Below are 21,762 nucleotides of genomic sequence, written 5' to 3'. Positions count from 1 at the left end.
TCGCCACTCACACCACTGGTCCTGAAGGGATCATCACCTTGGATTCCCTGTGTTTCCAGTTCCTATCTGTACCAGTATACATCCTCTGGTCTAGCCAGACTTACAAGGTAGAATTGGGATCATGATAGTGGGGGTGGGGTGGGGGAGAGGAAGCATTTAGGAACTAGAGGAAAGTTGTATTTTTCATTGTTGCTACATCGCACCCTGACTGGCTCATCTACTCTCCGAGACTCTTCTGTAAGGGGATGTCCAGTGGGCTTTGGTCTCCACTCCACACTCCCCACCTCATTCACTATGGTAAGATTTTTTGTTTTGATGATGTCTGATATGTGATCCCTTCGACACTTCGTGATCGCACAGGCTGGTGTGCTTCTACCATGTGGGCTTTGTTGCTTCTGAGCTAGATGGCTGCTTGTCTACCTTTAAGACCCCAGACGCTATATCTTTTGATAGCTTGGAACCATCTGGCTGATCTTTCTTAAGCTTATGTTTCCACATCTCCACATCGCTACATAAATTGGAAGGTTTCAGAACTCAATCTTTAGACATTTTTTCTAACCCAGTCGTTCTCAACCTTCCTAATGCTGCGACCCATTAATACAGTTGCTCATGTGTGGTGACCTCCCCAACCATAAAATTATTTTCATTGCTGCTTCATAGCAGTAATCTTGCTACTGTGATGAATCGGGCGATCCCTGTGAAAGGGTCATTCGACCCCCAAAGGAGTCTTGCCCCAAGGTTGAGAACCGCTAATCTAACCCGTGTTTCCAGAAGTGGGTGTACTGCGCCCCCTGGGGGTGCTGGCACCATCCAAGCGGCACTGCAAATCCAGATTGTGCTCTGGTGACTTGTATGCTCCCGAGATGCTGGAAGTTATGCCGCTGATATTCCGAATATTAACAGGGTCGCCCAAAGTGGAAAGGTTTCATCAGAGCTTCCAAACTGAGAAGTGACTACGAAGGAGGACTAGTCTGTCCCCCTCTGAGGAGTAAGGAATAAAAACTGCATGAGGCGCAGCGGAAGATCGTCTGATCAGGACGGAGCATTGTGTTGTTCTGTTGTACCCAGGGCCACCATGGAGCAGAGCCAGCTCAGAGGCACCCAACAACAGCACACACTCTTCATCCTGCATTCGCTCGACTACAAAAGGTTTCACTAGCCAAGGGCGCACTCAGTAATTTTTCTTCTTCTTCAGAAAGGAGGCCAGTAAGCCAAATATGTTTGGGAGCCTGTGATCTAGACCTTCTATTTTGAGGTGTTATCTAATCCCGTGTGATCATGCTCACCCTTCTGATAATTTCAAACGTAACCAGTACAATAACAGACTCCAGATGATCCCCCTGAAACCTGCAACTCTTGGGTCTACCCCATGTCACTGAGTAGCAAACTCAAACTGCCAGTCGGTATTAAGTCACCCTTGTCTTTCTTCCTTCACATTTCATATTCTAGCCATCAGAAATTGCTGTCCACTTCAAAAGCTGATGCACAAATCTGCCAGGTTTTACCTTCAAGATCTAGTTCTGAATTCACCCTGACCATATCTTCTACTTCATTCCTCCTCCAGTTTTAGCCACAGAGTCTTCCTTGCAGTTGCTTCCTGAGCTTTGCTGCGGTCCTTTCTGCTGGAATGCCTGCTTCCCTGTGACCCATATGGTTACTTGCTCACTACCGTAGATCTTGACTCAAACATCTTGATGAGATATTCCTAAGCAAGCCTATTTTAAGTGGCAACCTCCACAGGCCAGCACTTCCTAGCAATTCTTGTTTTTCTACCCCCGTTCTAATTTCTGCTTTAGGATTATCATCTCACACACACACTTTACTTATTTGTTTATTATGCAGCTTCTTCACCTGAAGTTTCAGTGAGGACAGAGAGGACTTTGGGGGTCACTCAGTGCGTGCTTAATATTTCCCAAGTACTCCTGAGTAAGTGTGGAAGAACTGAATAGAATCTCGCATTTATCTTGAAAGACGCCATTGATGGCCCTGATGAAAGCAATTTTAGGGAGAATGATAAGAAGAACTTCAAACAAACCCAAACCATGTTTGCTGCCGTCAAGTTGATGCCAACTCACAGCGACCCTACGGGGCAGGATAGAACTGGCGCTGGGTTTCCAGACAATAGCTCTTTATGGGAGTAGTAAGCCCCATCTTTCTCCTGAGGAGCGGCTGGTGGTTTTGAACTGCTGGCCTTGCCATTAGCAGTCCCACGTGTAACTCTGTGCTATCAGCGCTCCCTAAAGCAACAACAGAGTGGAGGCTTAGCTGGTTTTAAAGTTGAGAGAGCAAAATATGGTATATTTTTTAAAATGAGAGGGTAGTAAAGGAGGAAATTGGACTTGAAAGAGTACTTTGGTTTTGAACCAGGAGAAAAGGAATTCAGATGAAATTGTATGAGGGAGGGTGCTCACGAAGGTGAGCTTCCCAGTGGGGCTCCCCAGTGGGGCAGACAGGGATGGAATTCTGGATCATGAGGCAACAGGCCTGGCTGGTGGGAGCAATACCAGGTCCAGATCCCAGGTGGTACGTGACCAGGGCAGTCTCACAGGGCTCTGAGCTATGAAGAGCCAGTGCTCTACCCTTGCTAGCTCTGAATGTTCATAATTTAAAAAAAGAGGTGATACAGTTCCTCTTTGTGCTGGGCCCCACAATTATGCAGTCAGTCCGGAGGAGCATATCTCCCACTCTAACCGGAGGGAAGGCTTAGAGAGGAAGGGCAGCTCCCAGGGAGGTTTTGAGGTTTGGTGGCTGGAAGTTGAGGGAATTCCTTTTGATTGTTTTAAACGCCTCTCTGTGAAGTAGAATGTGTGACCATTCCCTAAAAGTAAAGCAGACAGGAAGTGGGAGGAAAATGGACATAATGTCTCCCAACATGGTGCCATCAAGTCAATTTGGGCTCCTAATAACCCACTTCAGGAGATGGTTAAGGGCAGGGGCTATGGAGTGTGGGTCTAAACAGTTGCTCTGCTACTTACCACCTCAACCGTGGGTGATTCACTTCCGCTGTGTGTACCTGGGCTTACTCATCTAAGTGAAGATTGCAAATCATATCCAAGAAGACTTCCTGATACATATTGATCTGTAGAATTATATTTACTATTATTCTAGCACACGGGAGAAAACGGTGAGTAGGAGAACATACATTTCTAAACCTACACACAGCTCTTCCGTTTGTGTCACTTCTACATCTGCACTGAGGGAACAGTGTGTCTCAGTCAAGTAGAAAGTGACTAGCTTGAATATGGAAAAAATCAACCCTTTCATTCCACTTTATTCAAAATATGTTTCAAGATATTCTCTCTATATTAATGACTTTTTTTTCCAGATGTAAAAAAGAAAGATGAAGAAACAACACAAGTCCAAGTGGAAAGCCCTCCAAATGAAGGAAAATGAAGACTCGTCTCCTATCAAAAGTGCTGAATTTGTATGCATTTAAAGACTTAGCGGTTCTCTTTTCCCGGGCTGTTCCCATGTCATCATTGGGACATGCTGTCCTCAGCAACATGTGTGTTTTTGAGGATATTGCGATGTTATTTACTTGGATTGTGATCGTGATATGTTCTGTAAGCTATCACATAAAAGACAGGCTCCTTCCAAATTACACCCAAGGAAAAGATAAAGTATGATTGCTTAAATACATGTCATTGTCTATAAACTCAACAAAACTGTTCCCTTAAAAACTTAGCCAGCCAGATTTACTTCTAATTCCACTTCTACGGTAATGGGTAAACTATTTCTTGGGAAATATAAACCAACACCACTAATTTAAAACGTATATTTGTAGCAAAGTGATTTCTTTTATTGTTGTTGTGAGGAACAAAAGAATCAAAAAATCACAGTGTGTGTGTGTGTGTGCATTGTGTTTTTAACCCCAAATTTTCTAAAACCTAAGAAGATTTGGAAAAGGTGTAAAACTTTGGCAACATAAATATCTGTAAGCTTTTTTTTTGTCTGATAGCTTTTGCTTCTAGTCTATGTGTATACAGTGATTTTTCCTGTGAACCCTTAAGATGCAAAATTTATCACAAATTATTTATATGAAGCATACTAATTAAATGAATTTCACTATGTTCCTTAATTTGAGTATAAATTTTTGTGTGTATGCTTTACTTGAATTGTGAATTATACAAAATAATTTACACATTACTTTACACTCTCCTTATTTTTAGAAACGGTTTCTGTCTAACATTTAGTTCTGAAATCATTTTATATTTGAAGGAAGCCAGGCAATAGCGGTCACACACGCTAAAGAGGGACATTAACCATCTTTGCAATACAAACATCTCCTTCTTTTCCCTGAGAATAACAAGAACAAGATTTCAAAGAACCTGATTGGCTTACATTTTCAAATATGTTTTAAAATAGCATAATCTAAAGTAATGCTTTAAGTATATCATTAATTTCATAATCAATATAATGCATTAAACCACTTCCCAAATCTCCCCGCCATTGAGTCCATTCTACTCATAGTGACATGATAAGAGAGAACAGCTTCGCAGAGTTTCTGAGACTGTAAATTTTACAGCTTCTTATTTTTCCCAGAACTAGTGGCTTTGAACTGAAGACCTTGCAGTTAGCAGCCCAAAATGTAACCCATTGCATCACCAGGGATCCGTATAGTACATTCTAGCTTTTAAAATTCTATGTCTGAAGGTTATTTAAGTACATGAGACATAGACTCAGCAGAAAGAGAGGTTAGCGTAGAACAATGGTTTTTAAACAGGGTGTAATTTGGCCCTTGAGACATTGGCAATGCCTGGCATTATTTTGGCCTGTGCCACTGGGGATGAAGAAGCTGCTGAAGAACCTGTTGTTGTGTACAACTCAGTGTAGTCCCCACAGCAAGAACTACCTAGCCCCAAATGTCATCCATTGTAAGGCGGAGATGCCCTGAAACCTCATGAAGCTATTAACGCATGTGAAGTTTGGACTCAGATTTCCTCAGTTTGAGTTATAGATCTGCTATTCACTTCCATTGTTATCTTGGAAGATTTGCATTTCTTTAATTCTTAGTTTTTTCTTTCACAAGTTGTAATGGCTAGGCAGGGTTTCATACTGCTGTCCCTGGGGCCACTGTAATGTGTCTATAGCGCCTCACCACAGCACCCGTCCATACTGGAGCCAATGGCTAGAAGCAGTGAATGAGTGAGCAGAAGTAAAGCACTGGCCTTCACGTCTCGAACAAAACCCATTTTAAAATAAATATCTGTTCCCATCATCATTATCATCATCATTTTTATTTAGATGCCAGTGTACCGTTCTTTCAAGGTAGATGCGATAAGCCTCGGGATTTTCATTTAACTTCCTTCTGCTGTCTTCTGCTCCTGTATACACATTTACAATGCTTCCTAATGGGAGAAAACACTGTAGTGGAAATTGATAACACATGATCGTTATCACATTAATGCCCATCCAATCATGTTAATAAATGCCTGCCTGACAGGAGACAAGCATTACATTTAGTAGTGAGTCACCTTGCTAGTATATTTGTAATAGTGCGACAAAACAGAATTCAGCCACTATTTCAATAAGTAACTTGCTCCGTGAAACTGTTTTATACAAAAGTAGCAGCGATCTTGAGTCAGGACAATGTCTGGTAGCTTTCGCTCATTTAAAGAGCATTTGTCCATGTCCTTCCTCATTACATAGCTAAAGGTGTCTGAGTTATGTATATCCCTCACAGTACACACACAAATGACATACTGCATACGTGTTTGTAAACATTTTGGATTACATTTTGGATGTCATGCTGATTGACCGAGAATATTTGCTAGCAAAAGGAAGGGGTCCCCCCCCACACACACCTTAAAAAGGAATCTAGACAAAGGAGACTGAGGGGTCAATACTAGTTGAATGACAAAATTGAATTTACCTAGTCACTTAAAAAAACCCTCAACAGTCAACGGGGAGCCTGTGGTGTTTTGTCACTGCAAGTGGGCACTCCCAACCGTGTTCCCAGGTAGGGCGCCTTAAAAAGATCTCCACTTTTCATGCCACTTGATTCCATCAATAGTTGTAACCTCTTCTTAATGCTGTAAAAACAAACAAACAAAAAACTCAGGACAAAAGGGAACTCAAACAATTAAGCAGCTATCTAAACCCTCCACCTGGCCGAAGAAGGAGAAAGCGGAAGCAAATGATTCCATGTCATGTGTCCAGAGATATTTTAGTGGTCTGAAATGGAACATGGTGAACATTTATAGGCCAGGAGTGATGACAGATGAGTCCTGAGGGTAAGGACATCCCACTTGCAAAAGAAAATGAGCGGTTATGGAGCGAACCCACCCACCACCAACTCCAAACTCCGCGCTGTGAATCCTCTAACTGTAGCCTCTGTACTGGTGGACTAATCCCATTTGAGATTTGGGTTATTTTTATGATTTTAAGGAGGCCATAATTAGTATGGGTTATGTCTTAAACCTAATCATGCTAGAGAACTAAAGAGAACAGATTCCACACAGGATCAAGCAAGCACAAATGGGGTGAAGAGAATGCAATGTGGAAATAAGTAAGGGGGTTACGAACATGGAGACAGAACAGAGAGTATTCTCAGAAAAGAATATTTCCATAAAACTAGTGTCCCACATTCAGACTCCTAGCCTCCTGAACAGTGAGAGAGAGAAAGAGAGAGAGAGAGAGAGAAGTTCCTGTAAACCACTCACTTGTAGTATGTCTGCTTTCGGAACAATAAGAAATGACGGTTTGTGCTAACTTCAATTTGCCAGTTTGGGTAAGTTAAGTAGCTTGGGGAAGATGATGGTGAAAAGAGAGAGAAAATAAAATGGAGAGAGAAAGAGAAGAAGAAAGAAGAGTAGGTGGAGAGATGGGACGGAATGGACGGAGGGAAGGATGGGAAGTTGTTGCTGAGGACTGCTGGACTATGGCCCAGTCTGTGGAATCTGGGCTTGTGAATGCAAATTGTGCCCGCGACATTTGCTCTCCTGACCTCTGTTCTTCAGTTCCCCACTGTGTAAAATATGGACTATTGGGAGGATGGAGTGAGTGAATACTGGTATATTGCTAAGAATATCAAGAGCGATTTTCACTTCTGGTTGGCAGCGTAGAAAAGGTATTAGCGGCTTAAGGCGAATATTCTACATCTATTCATTCTCTTCATGGGTTATTTACTAACATCCATTTTTACCTATTCCTCAGCATTTTTCACTTCCCAGTAATAGCCCTTCTTTTGGTAAAATTCCATAGTCACCTGTGTGCACACAACCATTCCCACACCCTCTAGCTATATTTGTGGGGAAAGGTTTTCCAGTTTTCTTTCCTGAACTTGGGAGGCCAGGAGTGAATTAACCAGATTGGTATCTTTCTCCCACCCCAGAGCTGTTGATGCCAACTCTCAGCTTGTCAGAAATATGTAGCTCTTTAAAAATTGAAGCATCGGTTTAAATGAAGGGACAGGGCAGGTGTTGCTTCCTGTTGAGATCTAAGGACAGACACACGTCGACATGCACTCGGGTGGCTGTACTTCTCTGTGCCAGTGGCGTGGTGAGTTCCACATGGGGCTGTTAACCATGGGCTCAACAGAACAGGAAAACAATAGAGAGAATCGACGAGAAAAGACGTTTTCTTAAAAAATGAAACATTAACAAAATGGACAATCTACTGACCCAGCTAACAGAAAAACAAAAAGGTGTAAATAAGAAAAAGAAAGGAAATGAGTGCCAGCACCATAGGACCAATGGCTAGACAAAAATGAAAGTGGTATATTGTGGGAAACGATACTGCAACCAAATAGCACCCCGAGGAAATGGCCAAATTTCAAGAAACACACAATCTACCTAAATTTACACAAAATCAAGTAGAAAACCAAAACAAACCCGTAAACACCTTAACCCAGGGGGCAGCATTGAATTGTTTCTTGTCTTTGGCCCTAGCTGAAGGTAACATTAATGCCAAGTGACCTGGCCATCTTTGGCTCATTACCCACTCAAGAGATTCAAATTAAAAACAACTGTATCGATCCAATTTGGCTATAGAGTTGGAAGCTCTCTTCAAGCAAAACTTTTTTTTTAAAATCATCTTATTAGGGGCACATACAACTTATCACAATCCATATGCATTTATACATTCATTGCCCTCATCATTCTCAAAACATTTGCTCTCCACTTAAGCCCCTGGCATCAGCTCCTCATTTTCTCCCTCCCTCTCTGCTCCCTCTCCCTCATGAACCCGTGATAATTTATAAATTATTATTTTGTCATATTTTGCCCTGTCCAACGTTTCCCTTCATCCACTTTTCTGTTGTCCATTCCACCAGGGAAGAGGTTATATGTAGATCCTTGTAATCAGTTCCCTCTTTCCAACCCACTCTCCCTCCACCCTCCTGGTATCGCTGCTCTCACCACTGGTCCTGAAGGGATCATCCTGCTGGATTCCTTGTGTTTCCAGTTCCTATCTGTACCAGTGTACATCCTCTGGTCTAGCCAGATTTGTAAGGTAGAATTGGGATCATGGTAGTGGGCAGGGAGGAAGCATTTAGGAACTAAAGAGAAGTTGTATGTTTCATCGTTGCTACCCTGCACCCTGACTGGCTCATCTTCTCCCAGCAACCCTTCCATAAGGGGATGTCCAGTTGCCTACAGATGGGTTTTGGGTCTCCATTCTGCACTCCCCCTCATTCACAATAATTTGATTTTTTCTTTGATTATAGAGGTCTAAATACAGACATGTACATATGTTAATATAGTTATACATGATGATGGGAAAGTAGATCTACATACATACGTTTATAGGTTTAGTATTAAAGTAGTAGATAGACATTGGGCCTTCACTCAAGTACTTCCTCAATGTAAGAACACTTTGTTCTATTAAATTGGCATTCCATGATGCTCACCTTCCTGACATGATTGCCGAAGACAAATGTGTGCATAAGCAAATATGATGAAGAAAGCTGATGGTGCCCGGCTATCAAAAGATATAGCATCTGGGGTCTTAAAGGCTCGAAGGTCTTTGAGCGGCCATCTAGCTCAAAAGCAACAAAACCCACATGGAAGAAGCACAACAGCCTGTGTGATCATAAGGTGTTGAAGGGATCAGCTATCAGGCATCAAAGCCCATCTGTAGGTGACTGGACATCCCTTTACAGAAGGGTATCAGGGAGGAGATGACCCAGTCAGGGTGCAGTGTATCAACGATGAAACATACAACTTTCCTCTAGTTCTTAAATGCTCCCTCTCTCCCCACTATCATGATCCCAATTCTACCTTACAAATCTGGCTAGACCAGAGGATGTACACCGGTACAGATGGGAACTGAAAACACAGGGAATCCAGGACAGATAATGCCTCAGGACCAGTGGTGAGAGTGGAGATACCGGGAGAGTGGAGGGAGGGTTGGGTAGAAAGGGGAACCAATTACAAGAATCTACATTTAACCTCCTCCCTGGGGGATGGACAACAGAAAAGTGGATGAAGGGAGACATCAGACAGTGTGAGATATGACAAAATAATAATAATTTATAAATTATCAAGGGTTCATGAGGGAGGGGGGAGCAGGGAGGGAGGGGAAAAATGATGAGCTGATGCCAAAGGCTCAAATACAAAGCAAATGTTTTGAGAATGATGATGACAACAAATGCACAAATGAGCTTGGCACAATGTATTTATATATGGATTGTGATAACAGTTGTACGAGCCTCCAATAAAATGATTTTTTAAATATTGTTTTATTGGTGACTCATAATTCTTTTATCACAATCCATACATCCATCCACTTTGTCAAGCACATTTGTATGTTTGTTGCCATCAGCATTTTCAACACATTTTCTTTCTACTTGAGCCCTTGATATCAGCTCCTTGAAGTATGAAGTCTTTCACTCCCCAATTTCAAAACCTTAATAAGAAAACAAATAACTCCATCTAAAAATGGGTACAAGACATAAAAAGACAATTTACTTAAAAGATGTTCAGGTGGCCAACTATCATATTAAGATTATACCACAGTAATCAAAACAGCTTGATACTGGTACAGTGATAGATATGTAGACCAATGAATTCGAACAGAAACCCCAGAAATACAACCAGATACCTGATTTTTTATAAAGGACTAAAACCCATTAGTGGGTAAAGATAGCTTTTACAATAAACAGTGCTGGAAAAATTAGATCTGTACCTGCAAAGGATGAACCAGGATCCATACTCATGGCATGTATTAAAATCAAACCCATGGTGGATTTAAGGCCTTAATATAAAACGTAGAAGCATAAGGGTCACCAATGAAAATGTAGGGATCTAATACAAGGCATAAATATACTACCAACTATAATTTTTAAACCCCCCACAATACAGAATATAGAGACTGGGGATCTCCTTAAAAAACAACAGTTATGGACATCAAAAGACTTCATCAAATACGTAAAAAGAGAATTCACAGCTTAGGGAAAATATTTGGCAATGATAGCATCAAATAAAGGGCTAATTTGAAAAATCTGTAGAAAAATGACAACAGCTTAGTAAGAAAAAATAATGGTCATAAGACATGGAGCAACTCATGAAGAGAGTGGCCTACAGGGCCAGCCCCAATCAGAGTCAAACTGACCCTTCCCCTAGAATATGTGCTACAGAGTACCACACTAAACCTACAGGTGGGGGAGAGGGACTAGCACGCCACGCCCACATGGAAGCTAACCAAGAAGGCAAAGAGAGAGTGAAGGTCTAGACCCCATATCAGCACACCAAGTCCAGAGGAAGACATCCCTGCACGGAGCTGCTAAGGCACAGAGAGGACTGTAGGGCCCCAATCAGCTAGAAACATGATGTGCCCTCACCAGAGCATACCGCGACAGAGGACAATAATGGGGACAGCTGGTGGAGAGTTAGTCCAGTCTGAACCCTCCACAGCTGGGCAAACAAAGAAGGGAACATAACAGATCAGCAATGGGAGCAAAGCAAAGCCCCTGAGGAGCCCCCAAAATAGACTTCAGACTAGGAGGGGCAGTCCGGGAATTCCCCCAGGACCAGTGGGGAGATAGTCATAAAGATCTACAGATAGACTTGGAATTATATGCTTTTTTCCCTTTCTAGTTATTATCAACCTGCCTAGCCCTTTTTGGGGTTCAATCTTGTTTCTTTTTGCTTTGTCTCTGTTATTGTTGGTTTACCTACCTATATAAGATAGACAGGGGAAGCAACCTCCAGGGGAAGGCAACAGGACCAAGGGTTCCAGAGGGACTCGTGGAAGGGAGCAGTGTGCAAACGATGCTATAGACGGGAACAACTAGGGAATTAAAAACAACGAGGAGGCTGTAGAGTTTCTGGGGGTGTTGGAGCAACAGCAATCTACCTAAGGGGAGTTACTAAGAGGCTGAAGAAGGGTGAGCATAGGGTGGGGCAAGAGGAAGTTAAAAGGAAACGGGAAACATCTAGGAAGCAAAACAATGAATAGATGTATAGGCATAGATGTGTGCATATGTAAATACATTAATTCACAAAAAATAGAGGTATTGGCCTGTATACATGGCAATCCACTGAGGTCGTGGATGGACTTTGGGCCTCTGCTCAAGCCCTGCCTCAACACAAGAACACTGTTCTAACAACCTGACCTCCTGTGATGCTCACCTTCCTGGCACAATCACTTAAGACAACATGGATGCATAAGCAAATGTGGTAAAGAAAGCAGATGGTTCCCAGCTATCATAAGATACAGCATCTGGTGTCTTAAAGGCTTGAAGTTAAACAAGCGGCCATCTAGCAGAGAAGCAACAAGCTCACATGGAAGAAGCACACCAGCCTATGCAATCATGAGTTGTCAGCAGGATCAGGCAACAGGCATCAGAAGATCCAAAACAAACATTAAAAAAAATTTTGTTGAGCATGAGGAGAGCCAGAGCAGAGACCCCAAACCCATCTGTAAACAATGGAGATCCCCTCACTGAGAGATCACAAGAAACACATAATCTTCCTCTCTTTCCTTGAGGCTTCCTCACCCCTACCTCCCCTCCTATCATGGCTCCAGGCCTGCCTTCACTGCAGGCTAGACAGGTACAGATAAGACATAAGAGATAAGAGCTCACCACACATGGAACCCAGGAACAGAAATGGGAGTTGTGATACCAGGAGGGTAGGGGGAAGGTGGGGAGAAAAGAGGAGGAACTGGGAACCGATCACAATGATCAACACATAACCACCACCACCATCACCACGACCAGCATGACCCCCCCCCCCGAGAAATGAACATCAGAGACTGTGGGGGAAGGGAGACAGTGGTCAGTGCAAGATACGAAAATAATACTTTATAATTTATCAAGGGGTCACAAGGGGGAAGGACGGAGGGAGGGTACAAAGAGGAACTGAAACGAAGGGCTCAAATAGAAAGTAAATGTTTAGAAAATAATGATGGCAACATATGTACAAACATGCTTGATACAACTGAATATGGATTGTTATAAGAGCTGTAAAACCCCCAATAAAATGATCTTTTGATTTTAAAAAATTGTTCATAAGACAGTAAGTTGAATAAACCATGTGCTAAATATGACATCTGGCCATGAAGAACTGAAGAAGTTAATTAGCCATAAGAGAAATAGAAATTAAAACAACAATGAGATGCCATCCCACACTGATACTTTTGGCAAAAAAATCCCCAAACACAAACAAACGCGAAAAGCCAACAGCAGAAAGTAATAGATGCTGGAGAGGATGTGGAGAGATTGGAACACTTACACATTGCTTGTGAGATTGTAGAGTTGTACAACCACTATGAAAAAGAGTAGGGTGCTTCCTTAAACCAACGCAAATACACATACCTTATGATCCTGCAATCTCCCTACGTGGTGCATATCCTACAGAAATAAAGAACAAAGCACAGATATGCACACGTGTTTATTGCAGCGATCGCTACAGTAGCTGTGCAAGGACATTACATAGACGATGCTTTCTTTGTGTGTGTGTGTGACATTCCACAAATAATAGGGTAAAAACTTAAATGTTTTTAGTTTATTTAATAAATCATTTTATTGGAAGCTCTTACAGGTAGCATAACAATCCATAATTCAATTAGATCAAGCATCATTGTACAATTGCTGCCACCATCATTTTCAAATCATTTTCTTTCTTCTGGATCTCTTTGATCTCAGCTCCCCTTTGGCCCCTTCCTACCCCAGGAACCCTTATTATTATAATATGATATTTAGTATTATTACTATATTATATATTATATTCTATATCTGCTCTTTTCTACATCATCCAAATGTATCTGTTTGCCTACTATTCTGTTATTTATTCCCCTAGAGTGAGCCTATACAGTCATCACCACTATCCCTTCCCCTCTGACCACCTCTCTTCCCATACCCTCAGGGAATCATTACTTCCATTACTATTTCTGAAGGGTTTATCTCTCTTGGATTTCATGCATTGAACAATCTTAATGATACAAATGAACATGCACAGGTCTCACAAGATTAATGAGGTGAAACTAAGGCTATAACAGTAAGGGAAGGAAATATTAAAGAACCAGAGGATAGTTATGTGTTTCATCAGTGCTATACTGCATCCTGGATATATCATCCCTACTTGTGGGCCCTTCTGTGAGGGACTGTCCAATTATCTTACAGGTGGTCTTTGGATCTCCACTTTGTCAATGCTCCTTCATGTCAATTTGATTACTTGTTTTTGAATTTCTTATACCTATTCCTGTCAGCACTTCATGGTCACACAGCCTGGTCCGCTTCTTTCATGTGGACTTTGCTGGTCTGCTAGATGACCACTTGTTTAACTTAAAGCCTTTAAGGTATATCTTTTGATAGCCAGGCACCATCAGCTTTCTTCACCACATTTGCTTATGCACCCATTTGTCTTCAGTGATTGTGTCTGGAAGGTGAGTATGATACAACCACATTATTCAAACAAGCTGTTATTGTACTGCTGAGGTAAGAAAAAATATTTTTGTTTAAGAGAAGAGTCACAGCCTGAGAACCCCTCCAGATGCCTTACCCATCAGACCTAAGCACTGGTCTGAGTGGGGTCAAAGGCTGGGGGGGGGGCAGTAAAATTGAAACTGACTTAAAGTTTTTGTGACACACAAGCTATTTTCAAACAAACAAACCAATCATAGCCAACAGTGATGTTGCATCACTTCACCCCAATATGAACAGCCAAGTTTAATGAGCAAACAGAAAAGAACACATTAGGGGATGGTGAGAAGAGACTTGGACCCTCCTGCATTGCTGGTGGGACATGGTGCCACCTCTGTGGAAAGCAGTGTGGTGAGTCTGCAAAAAGCTGAGCGCAGGACTGTGCCATCCAGCAACTCCTCTACGGAGAAACGAGTCATAACAGGACTAGACAGGTAAGGGCACACCTATGTTCATTGCAGCGCCATTTACAATAACAAGAAAAGATAGAAATAGCTTAAATACCTAAAAGTCTCAGGGGACACGAAAGTCAATTGGCATAACATAATTCACAAAGACGATGGTGTACATCCTAAATTGGTGAATAGCAAGTTGGATTTTAAAAGCTCGTGCATAGCCATCTTACACTCACTGCCATCAGATCAATGTCGACTCATAGTGATCAGATAGGGTCCCCTGTGAGTTTCTGAGACTCTCTGGAACGCTTTACCAGAGTAGAAAGACTGGTCTTTCTCCTGGCAGTACAGCTATTAGTTTTGAACTGCTGACCTTGGGGTTAGCAATCCAACTCATAACCACTACTCACCCCCAGGGTTACATGCTACTCATGATCTCATCCTGTTCAGGAGAAAAAAAAGATGATGCGAAGTCACCTGGAAACAATCCAGTAGACGGAGGGACTATGCACACTTCAGTCATCCCAGCCTGTGACCAGGACTGGGAGATCCCGGGTTGCCACTGTTGAACACCCTGAAAGGATCCCATGAGAAGAGAAGATCTCAGACAACGTGGGAGGAACATGTGGAACCAAACTCAAAATGATAAAAGAAACCAAATTTATTCGTCAGGTAGAGACAGGTGGGGCCCCCGAAGACTATGGCTCTCACCACTCAAGTCTGGAATGGAACTCACCTGTGTTCGAAGAATCTACGCGTTTAGATAGAAAAGCTTCATTTACCCAAAAGCAAAGTGTAGAGGGTTAGAAAGAAGGAAAAACGGAGACCAAACACAGGGAAATGCAATGGAAGAGTTGAAAGCAAATGTGTATGATTCGTAGAATAAAAAATTGATATGCTCTGTAAACCTTTACCTAATTCACAATAAAATGTAACAAACAAACCCCAGGAGGGCCACAGGCAATTTCCTCCCATGTGTCCTATGTCCTCTGGTTCTACTGATGTCAGAAGCACCTAGGAGTCAGGAGCCTTAATCTTTGGAGGGAGGGAGAGAGGGGGGGGGGGGAGAGAGAGAGAGAGAGAGAGAGAGAGAGAGAGAGAGAGAGAGAGAGAGAGAGAGAGAGAGAGACTTGTTTCACCTCGATTGTATAGCATTGATTTGGGAAACGATCGTATTTCCTAGAGTGATTTATAAATTAAATACTCTTGCTTTACAACCAGTCTTTCACTTATATTCTATTTTCATCAGATGAAAGATTTTTTGCTTTGTATGTTTTTAGTTTTGTTAGTGCTACAAAGCTGTGGAGAACAACAGAAGAAAAAATATGAAGCTAATAGTAAAGAAATGTGGTTCCAGAATTTTTTCACTAAATCGATTATATCACTGAAATGCGCAACACACATCACCGCACCCACTGGCGTCCAATTGAACTGTCCCACGGGGCTTCCCAGCGAGTACATCTGGGAAGCAGGCTGCTCTCGGAGCATGTGCTCGCTTAAAAATGCTAACCTTCTGGTTGGCTGTCCAGCGCTTTAACCACCGTACACTAGTCGATGCCAACTCATAGTCCAGAGCGTAACCAGTGTGCCACCGGGGCACCTCACAAGACCCCCTAAACTATACCTTTGTGTAAGTAATCCCCGCGTTCCATTTGCAAAAATTACTTGAAATCGACACTAGGTGGTGCTGCCAGCACACTATTGCCTGATACTGCCGAAGTGCAATTTAATCGAGGTGGTAGGTTAGTGGTTAACTTTGGTAGGTGGTTCTGGCGGCGATGTAGGGTCAGAGGTGGACTATTTACGACAGGTGAGCGGCTCAAACGCTCAGCAGTTCAAACACACCAACCATTCTGTGGGAGAAAAAAAGAGGCTGTCTTCGCCTATAAAATCCGATACAGGCTCTATGAGATGGACGGACACACTGGCTGCTCATCACTGGTCCAAATATAACCATTGCGAGAATGTGGCAGGCTTGGGCCCTGTTTCTGTCGTGACTCGATCTGTTGGGTGAATCTTGGCACCTAACAACGACAACGATGGGTTGGAATAGACTGAAGGGCAGTGGGTGAAGGAAGGGTCTGTGTTCAGAGCCTCAGTGGCGGCGAAGTAGGACTCCACCTGGGCTGGGCAGAGTTTGACTCCATCAGAGGCTCCGCGGGAGAAAGACGAGGCTTCCTGCTCGCCTTGTCAGGAGTGCTGCAAAAACAATTAACAACAAAAATCCCTGCAGCATGTGAATGATCATTGTGCCCGGGGGCTATTTAGAAAGGAGATTGTAATCGAAAAGTGGGTTGAGTTCTGGAGAGAAATATTAGCTTGCTTGCGCATAAAAAAGATCATTTAAAGTCTCTGAAGTCCAAAGGGAAATTCTGCTCTATTCCATTGGCCGGCGGCGAGTGGGAACCGGCTGGATGGCCATGGTTTGGGGTTATGCTCTTTTGTACCAGAAGAGGGTGCTCTAACACATCTTTAAACTACTTCTCTGGGCCGACTAGGTTTGCAACAGCCCTCCCCGCCCCCACCTCTTGAATAAAGAGTTCCTTTTTCTATATTACAGTCAGCTGAATGAAAAAGAGAGAGCCGTGCACAAATGTTTTATTCATTAAAGGCAAATTACAAACACTTTTGAATTGTCTACAATCTTTGATTCAAAACAGACCTTTGATGTCTGTCAAGTCAAAGTCTCTATTTTCAATTGTGACTTTTAAGACTTTGAAAAGCCCCTGGTAATTTGAGGCCAAGTGTGTGTGTGAATGTGTGGCTTTAATCCTTGATTTAATTGAAAATATCTTCTATCGCTGACAGTCTCGCCCTTCACCTGGGAGGCAGAGGTCCACTTGAAAAGAGACTGGAGGTTAACTCAGTAAATCATCCCTGTCTTCCAAGGGCAGCAAGGGAAATGGGAAAGCAGTTTCCCATAAACTCAGCTGGAAGTTGCGTGGGAAAGTTGTGTGCACAAAGAGGACACTGGGCAAGTAGTCTTGGCAACGTTCCTAGTCCGATAAGGAATCTCCAGCACGGTTTCTCGGTACCTCGCGAGTGCTGGACAAGCTGTCCCTGAGTAGTAGAAGACACACCTGCGGGGTGGGGGGTGGGGGGAGGCGGGATGAAGAGGGAAGAGATGGGTGGTGGTGACAGCAGCTCTGCGAAGGCGCCTGGCTTGCAAAATGCTTTCAGCTGCTCATCAAAAGCTTACATTTGGAACCCAGTGGGGTCAGTGGACAGAGGGGCCAGGGTGGGGCAGGGAATTGCAAACGGGGGAATTTCAGAATCTTCATCTCAGACGATGGCCAGGACATAGGTAATTTTTTAAAAGGGAAAGCTCTCTCACTCTTTCTTCTGGTGAGGACACCTGGCCCCCCACAGGTTGGAAAAGTTCAGGTGGGAGACCCAGAGGCGGGCTAAAGAAAAGGAAGTTATCATAGACCCAGGAAATTAATTTACCATCTATTTTGCCCATTAGCAGGGAAACTTGCCCAGAATGATAGAAAATATGAAAGCATTTGTGTGTTGTGCTTTTCCATCTTTTATTTATCAAATCATCAATTTTTAATAGGGAAAACAAAATTAATTAAAGGCTTTCTAAACTTTCCCTAATTTTGATAATCTATGGTTTTTGGATTCACTTTATGAGATATTTTCCCCCCAAAGGAATAAGGCTGCTTATATGCTAAGCCATACGCTAAACTAGCACACATACCTTTAACTTCCAAACAAATCCACAGACGTTTTTATGGTGCATTTTTTTCTTTCCTGTGCTACTTATTCCAATTTTCCAGTTGAGAGGACACCATCTAGACTGCATATGCATTTTCAATAACTGCACACCCATTTACAATAATTAACTAATGAGCAATAATGTAATTTCTCAATATTAATTAAAGGGATGAGAAAGAAACCCTAAAGCAAATAATGCTATATGAAACATTCATTTATCTCTCTATTTAATTCAGTATGTCTTATTGAGTGCCACCTCAGAGCTACCCTTCCTCCCTCCTCACTGCTTCCTGGAAGTACGCTAACAGGCAGCTGCCCACTGACACATGACTGAGTTACTGGACCCTCAGTCATGAAATGAGTCACCCTGTCAGGGGACCAGTGACCATAGGACACCTTGAAATAATCTTCCCCTTTTCTTACCCCATCTGGTTTTTATTTTAGATGGCTGGAGAGAACAGATTTGACATCTTTTGATTCCGGTGGCACGGACCATCTTCACTCAGCAACCAATTGGAAAGGTGGTTCAAACTCACCTAGCACACGAAGCTGAGAGGTCTCTGTACGGCAAGGTGCTGCAGCAGTTCATTTCAAAGGACTGCCCTACCCGCAGTTCTACCCAGGGTTACTCTGGGTTACCGGGGTTGCCATGATTTGCAATTGACTACAGCAGTGGGCTTGGATTTTCTTTTCTTTCTCTTCAACCACCGAGAGAAATTCAAGGCTCGGTAAATCACCTCTGGGTGCCTTTCTGGGTGCTCTTTTAGAGGACTAGCTGCCTCCGTGGCTGTGCCACAGGCAATGGGCAATGGTTGGGAGTAAGTGACAGGTGTGGTGACAGGAGGCCTCTTCCTGGTGCAGCAGTCAGGGGGGGGGGCTGTTCTCGAGGAGCGGGAGCTTGTGTTTGGGGGTATGGCCAGAGGACCATGAACACATACACTCGTGATTCCACACCCTTGCCAATCTCGTAATCTCACCTACACGTTACTATCCACTCATCCCTGCCAATAAGCCGCAGACCTGTGCATTTCCCCCTGGTCTTCTAGTACTTCTTCATGCTTCTCTGTAAACGTTATCTTTACTATTTCCTTTCTTTCTTTTTTCCCCTTGCTCCCTTCTCTTCTAGAAATTATCTAATATCCCCCGAGGAAAGAGATCAAAACAAAATACTCTCCTTAAAGTTGGCCTGTTTAATAGCCAGATATTACTTTTTCAAAGCATCTTTTTAGAGCTGCAACACCATGGCCTGTTTCCATGGCTCTCAACCTTCCTGGTGCCGCAGCCCTTTCATACAGTTCCTCATGTCGTGTTGACTCCCCAGCCATAAAAATGTTTTTGTTGCTACTTCATAACTATAATTTTGCTACTGTTATGAATTGGGCAACCCCTGTGAAAGGGTTGTTTGACCCTCAAAGGGGCCGCGACCCACAGGTGGAGAACCGCTGGCCTATTGGACTGTGTAGGCTCTGCTCACTTACACTACCAGCGCATGGTTGCGCCCCAGCTTGTTAAAATGCAGGAGTCTTCATGAAAGAGCAGACAAGTTCAGAATCTAATTTCTACATCTGCTTGCTTCTCTCTGCGGGCTGAAGTGATGCTCCTTAAAGAACACCACAAGTAAAGAAAGTAAAGGCCAAAAAAATCTTTGCTCTGGAGAGAGCTGACTTTTGTTCACAGATCGCTCTCAAGGGTAAGTCGGATAAGAAAGGTAAGAAAATCGGGTTTTCTGGGAGCCCAGTGTGTGGACGCTGAGCAGCCATCATGCACGCTGAGGGTTCTTACAGCACTGAGAGCTTGGCCTCTGAGGTGGGATATTTTTTGACACTTGGCTCATTTTGTAAATTCTCTCTGTTCTTGTGTTGTTAGGTGACATCCAGTCAGTTCCAATGTATGGTGACCCTCTGCCCAACAGAACAAAGCACCACCTGGTCCCGTGCCCTGCCCACATTGTTCTTATGTCTGAGCCCATTGATACAGCCACTGTGTCACTCATCTTCTCAAAAGTGTTCCTCTGACCAATCGTTTCTAGCATAGTTACACACACACGCTTTGTGTAGTTCCACCTAATCATTTGGTGAGAGTTAATAGAGACACCGATCACAAACTCAAAACACGCTCACTGCCATAGAGTGCAGATCCAATTGGCTCCAAGAGGGCAGGGCCGGTTTTATTCATTTCATCTACATAACATATTGCCCAGTTGCCCTGGATGGCCTACTGGTTACCCTTTGGGCTGATAACTGCAAGGTCAGCAGTTTGAAACCACCAGCCACTCCGAGGGAGAAAGATGTAAAGTGTTACAGCCCTGGAACCCCACAGGGCAGTTCTGCCCTGTCCTAAAGGGTCGCTATGGAAAGAGACATGGTTAGAAGAGCCATAGTAAGATTTTCACTTCACCCCTGGTCTCTTCTGTACATAAAAAAAAAATTAGCATCTCTTTTTTCAGTTAGATCTTCTATAATTATAAGTTTTAAAATCACAGTTCATTCTTCTAGCAGTCACTTAAACCGGAATCGTAGAATAGTATTAACATTTACCACTACCCTCTTTTCCCTACAGGAAAATGGGAAACTCTTCTGTGGGGATTTTTTGAAATAAAAGACATGCTTGAAAACTTGTAAGACAGACACTCAGGTTTTTGTTTCCCTCTCTTTAGGAACTCTGAGGAACTATCAACTCTGAAGAAACAAGCAAGTTCTTTTCTCTGAAGAATCTCCTTCCCAGTTGTAACATTGAACATCTGTGTCCATAAGCAAAGTCGAGAGCAGACCATCCATCAAAACCTCAGCAATGTACACAAGCTCACTCAAGCCGCTTGTGGTCAATTCAACCCTTGCCATTTCTAAGAAAAATAGGTACCAGCAGCAAGCTTGGGAGTTCATACATATAACCCTGTACTTAATTTGGCCCTTTCATATACTGTTGCCAGCCCTAAGTATTTGGAGTAGATCATGCCCATAGATTCAAGTTCCTTGCAATTCTTTAAATTTTAGACCAGTCAGCCCTTCTTCTTCTCTCTCATTCATCTCTAGACCTCTGTGGACAGGGTCAATATTGCTGATGGAACATGTCCAAACTCAAAGTCTGTCTTCATTGCAGCTTCCATTCAACAAGTTAACCCAGATGCTCACTGACTTCCCTTAACTTTCATTCAAAGTAGTAGGTCTTTGATGATGGCCACAGGTGGTCAAGGAAGCCATGTAGGGTTATCCTATTGCTGAAAAGAGACCCCAGGAGCAGAGTGGAGATTGTGTTGAGCTGTTCACCTCTTGGTTATCAGTTGGAATCTACTGGTTGCTTTACTACTTGGCAGACTGACGAAGCTGTCTAGACTCCCCAGAGAGCAGTTCCACTCCGCCGTTTAGGATTGCTACAAGTCAGAATGGTCTAAATGGCAGTGGATTGGTTTGGTTTTGGTTTGTTACAGAAGAGAACCCTTAGTCTTGGTGTGTATTGGGCCTTCAGATAATAGTTAATAGTGATATGAAACCATCTGTGATTAGCAAGACAGGATATAAAAATAGGGGTCAGAGTTGCCTTGATGGCAGGAAGTGATTGTCTTCTCCTCCAGTGAAAATACACACATTGTGAAAACACATAAGTCTATTGGAAGTCCAGAAATAGTCTCGATTGGGAAGATGTCCAAATTTACAGGTTATTATCAGGTACAGGAGAATAGCATGCATGTGCGATTCATGATTGGCTAAGGGAACATACCTGCAAGCATATGTGTTCCTTAGGTGTTTTTTTCCTCCCTGTAAACAATGATAGGACAATGGCAGG

The 21,762-nt window shown here is 43.0% G+C and overlaps 1 protein-coding gene across 1 annotated transcript in view; it reads left to right on the top strand.

Moving 5' to 3' along the window:
* PKIB (cAMP-dependent protein kinase inhibitor beta) overlaps nt 1-4,063 on the top strand; it is a 129,849-nt gene extending 125,786 nt beyond the window's left edge. The window contains exon 4 of the mRNA XM_075553943.1: nt 3,326-4,063. Coding sequence (XP_075410058.1) covers nt 3,326-3,393 — 68 coding nt within the window. The 3' untranslated portion in view covers nt 3,394-4,063. The remainder of the gene's footprint in view (nt 1-3,325) is intronic.
* The last annotated feature ends 17,699 nt before the right edge of the window (nt 4,064-21,762 follow it).

Source organism: Tenrec ecaudatus, chromosome 7, assembly GCF_050624435.1.
Source record: "Tenrec ecaudatus isolate mTenEca1 chromosome 7, mTenEca1.hap1, whole genome shotgun sequence".
In the NCBI taxonomy this organism is placed as follows: Eukaryota; Metazoa; Chordata; class Mammalia; order Afrosoricida; family Tenrecidae; genus Tenrec; species Tenrec ecaudatus.
The sequence above is the reverse complement of the archived record's forward strand: the minus strand, read 5'-3'. Positions and strand labels throughout refer to the sequence as shown.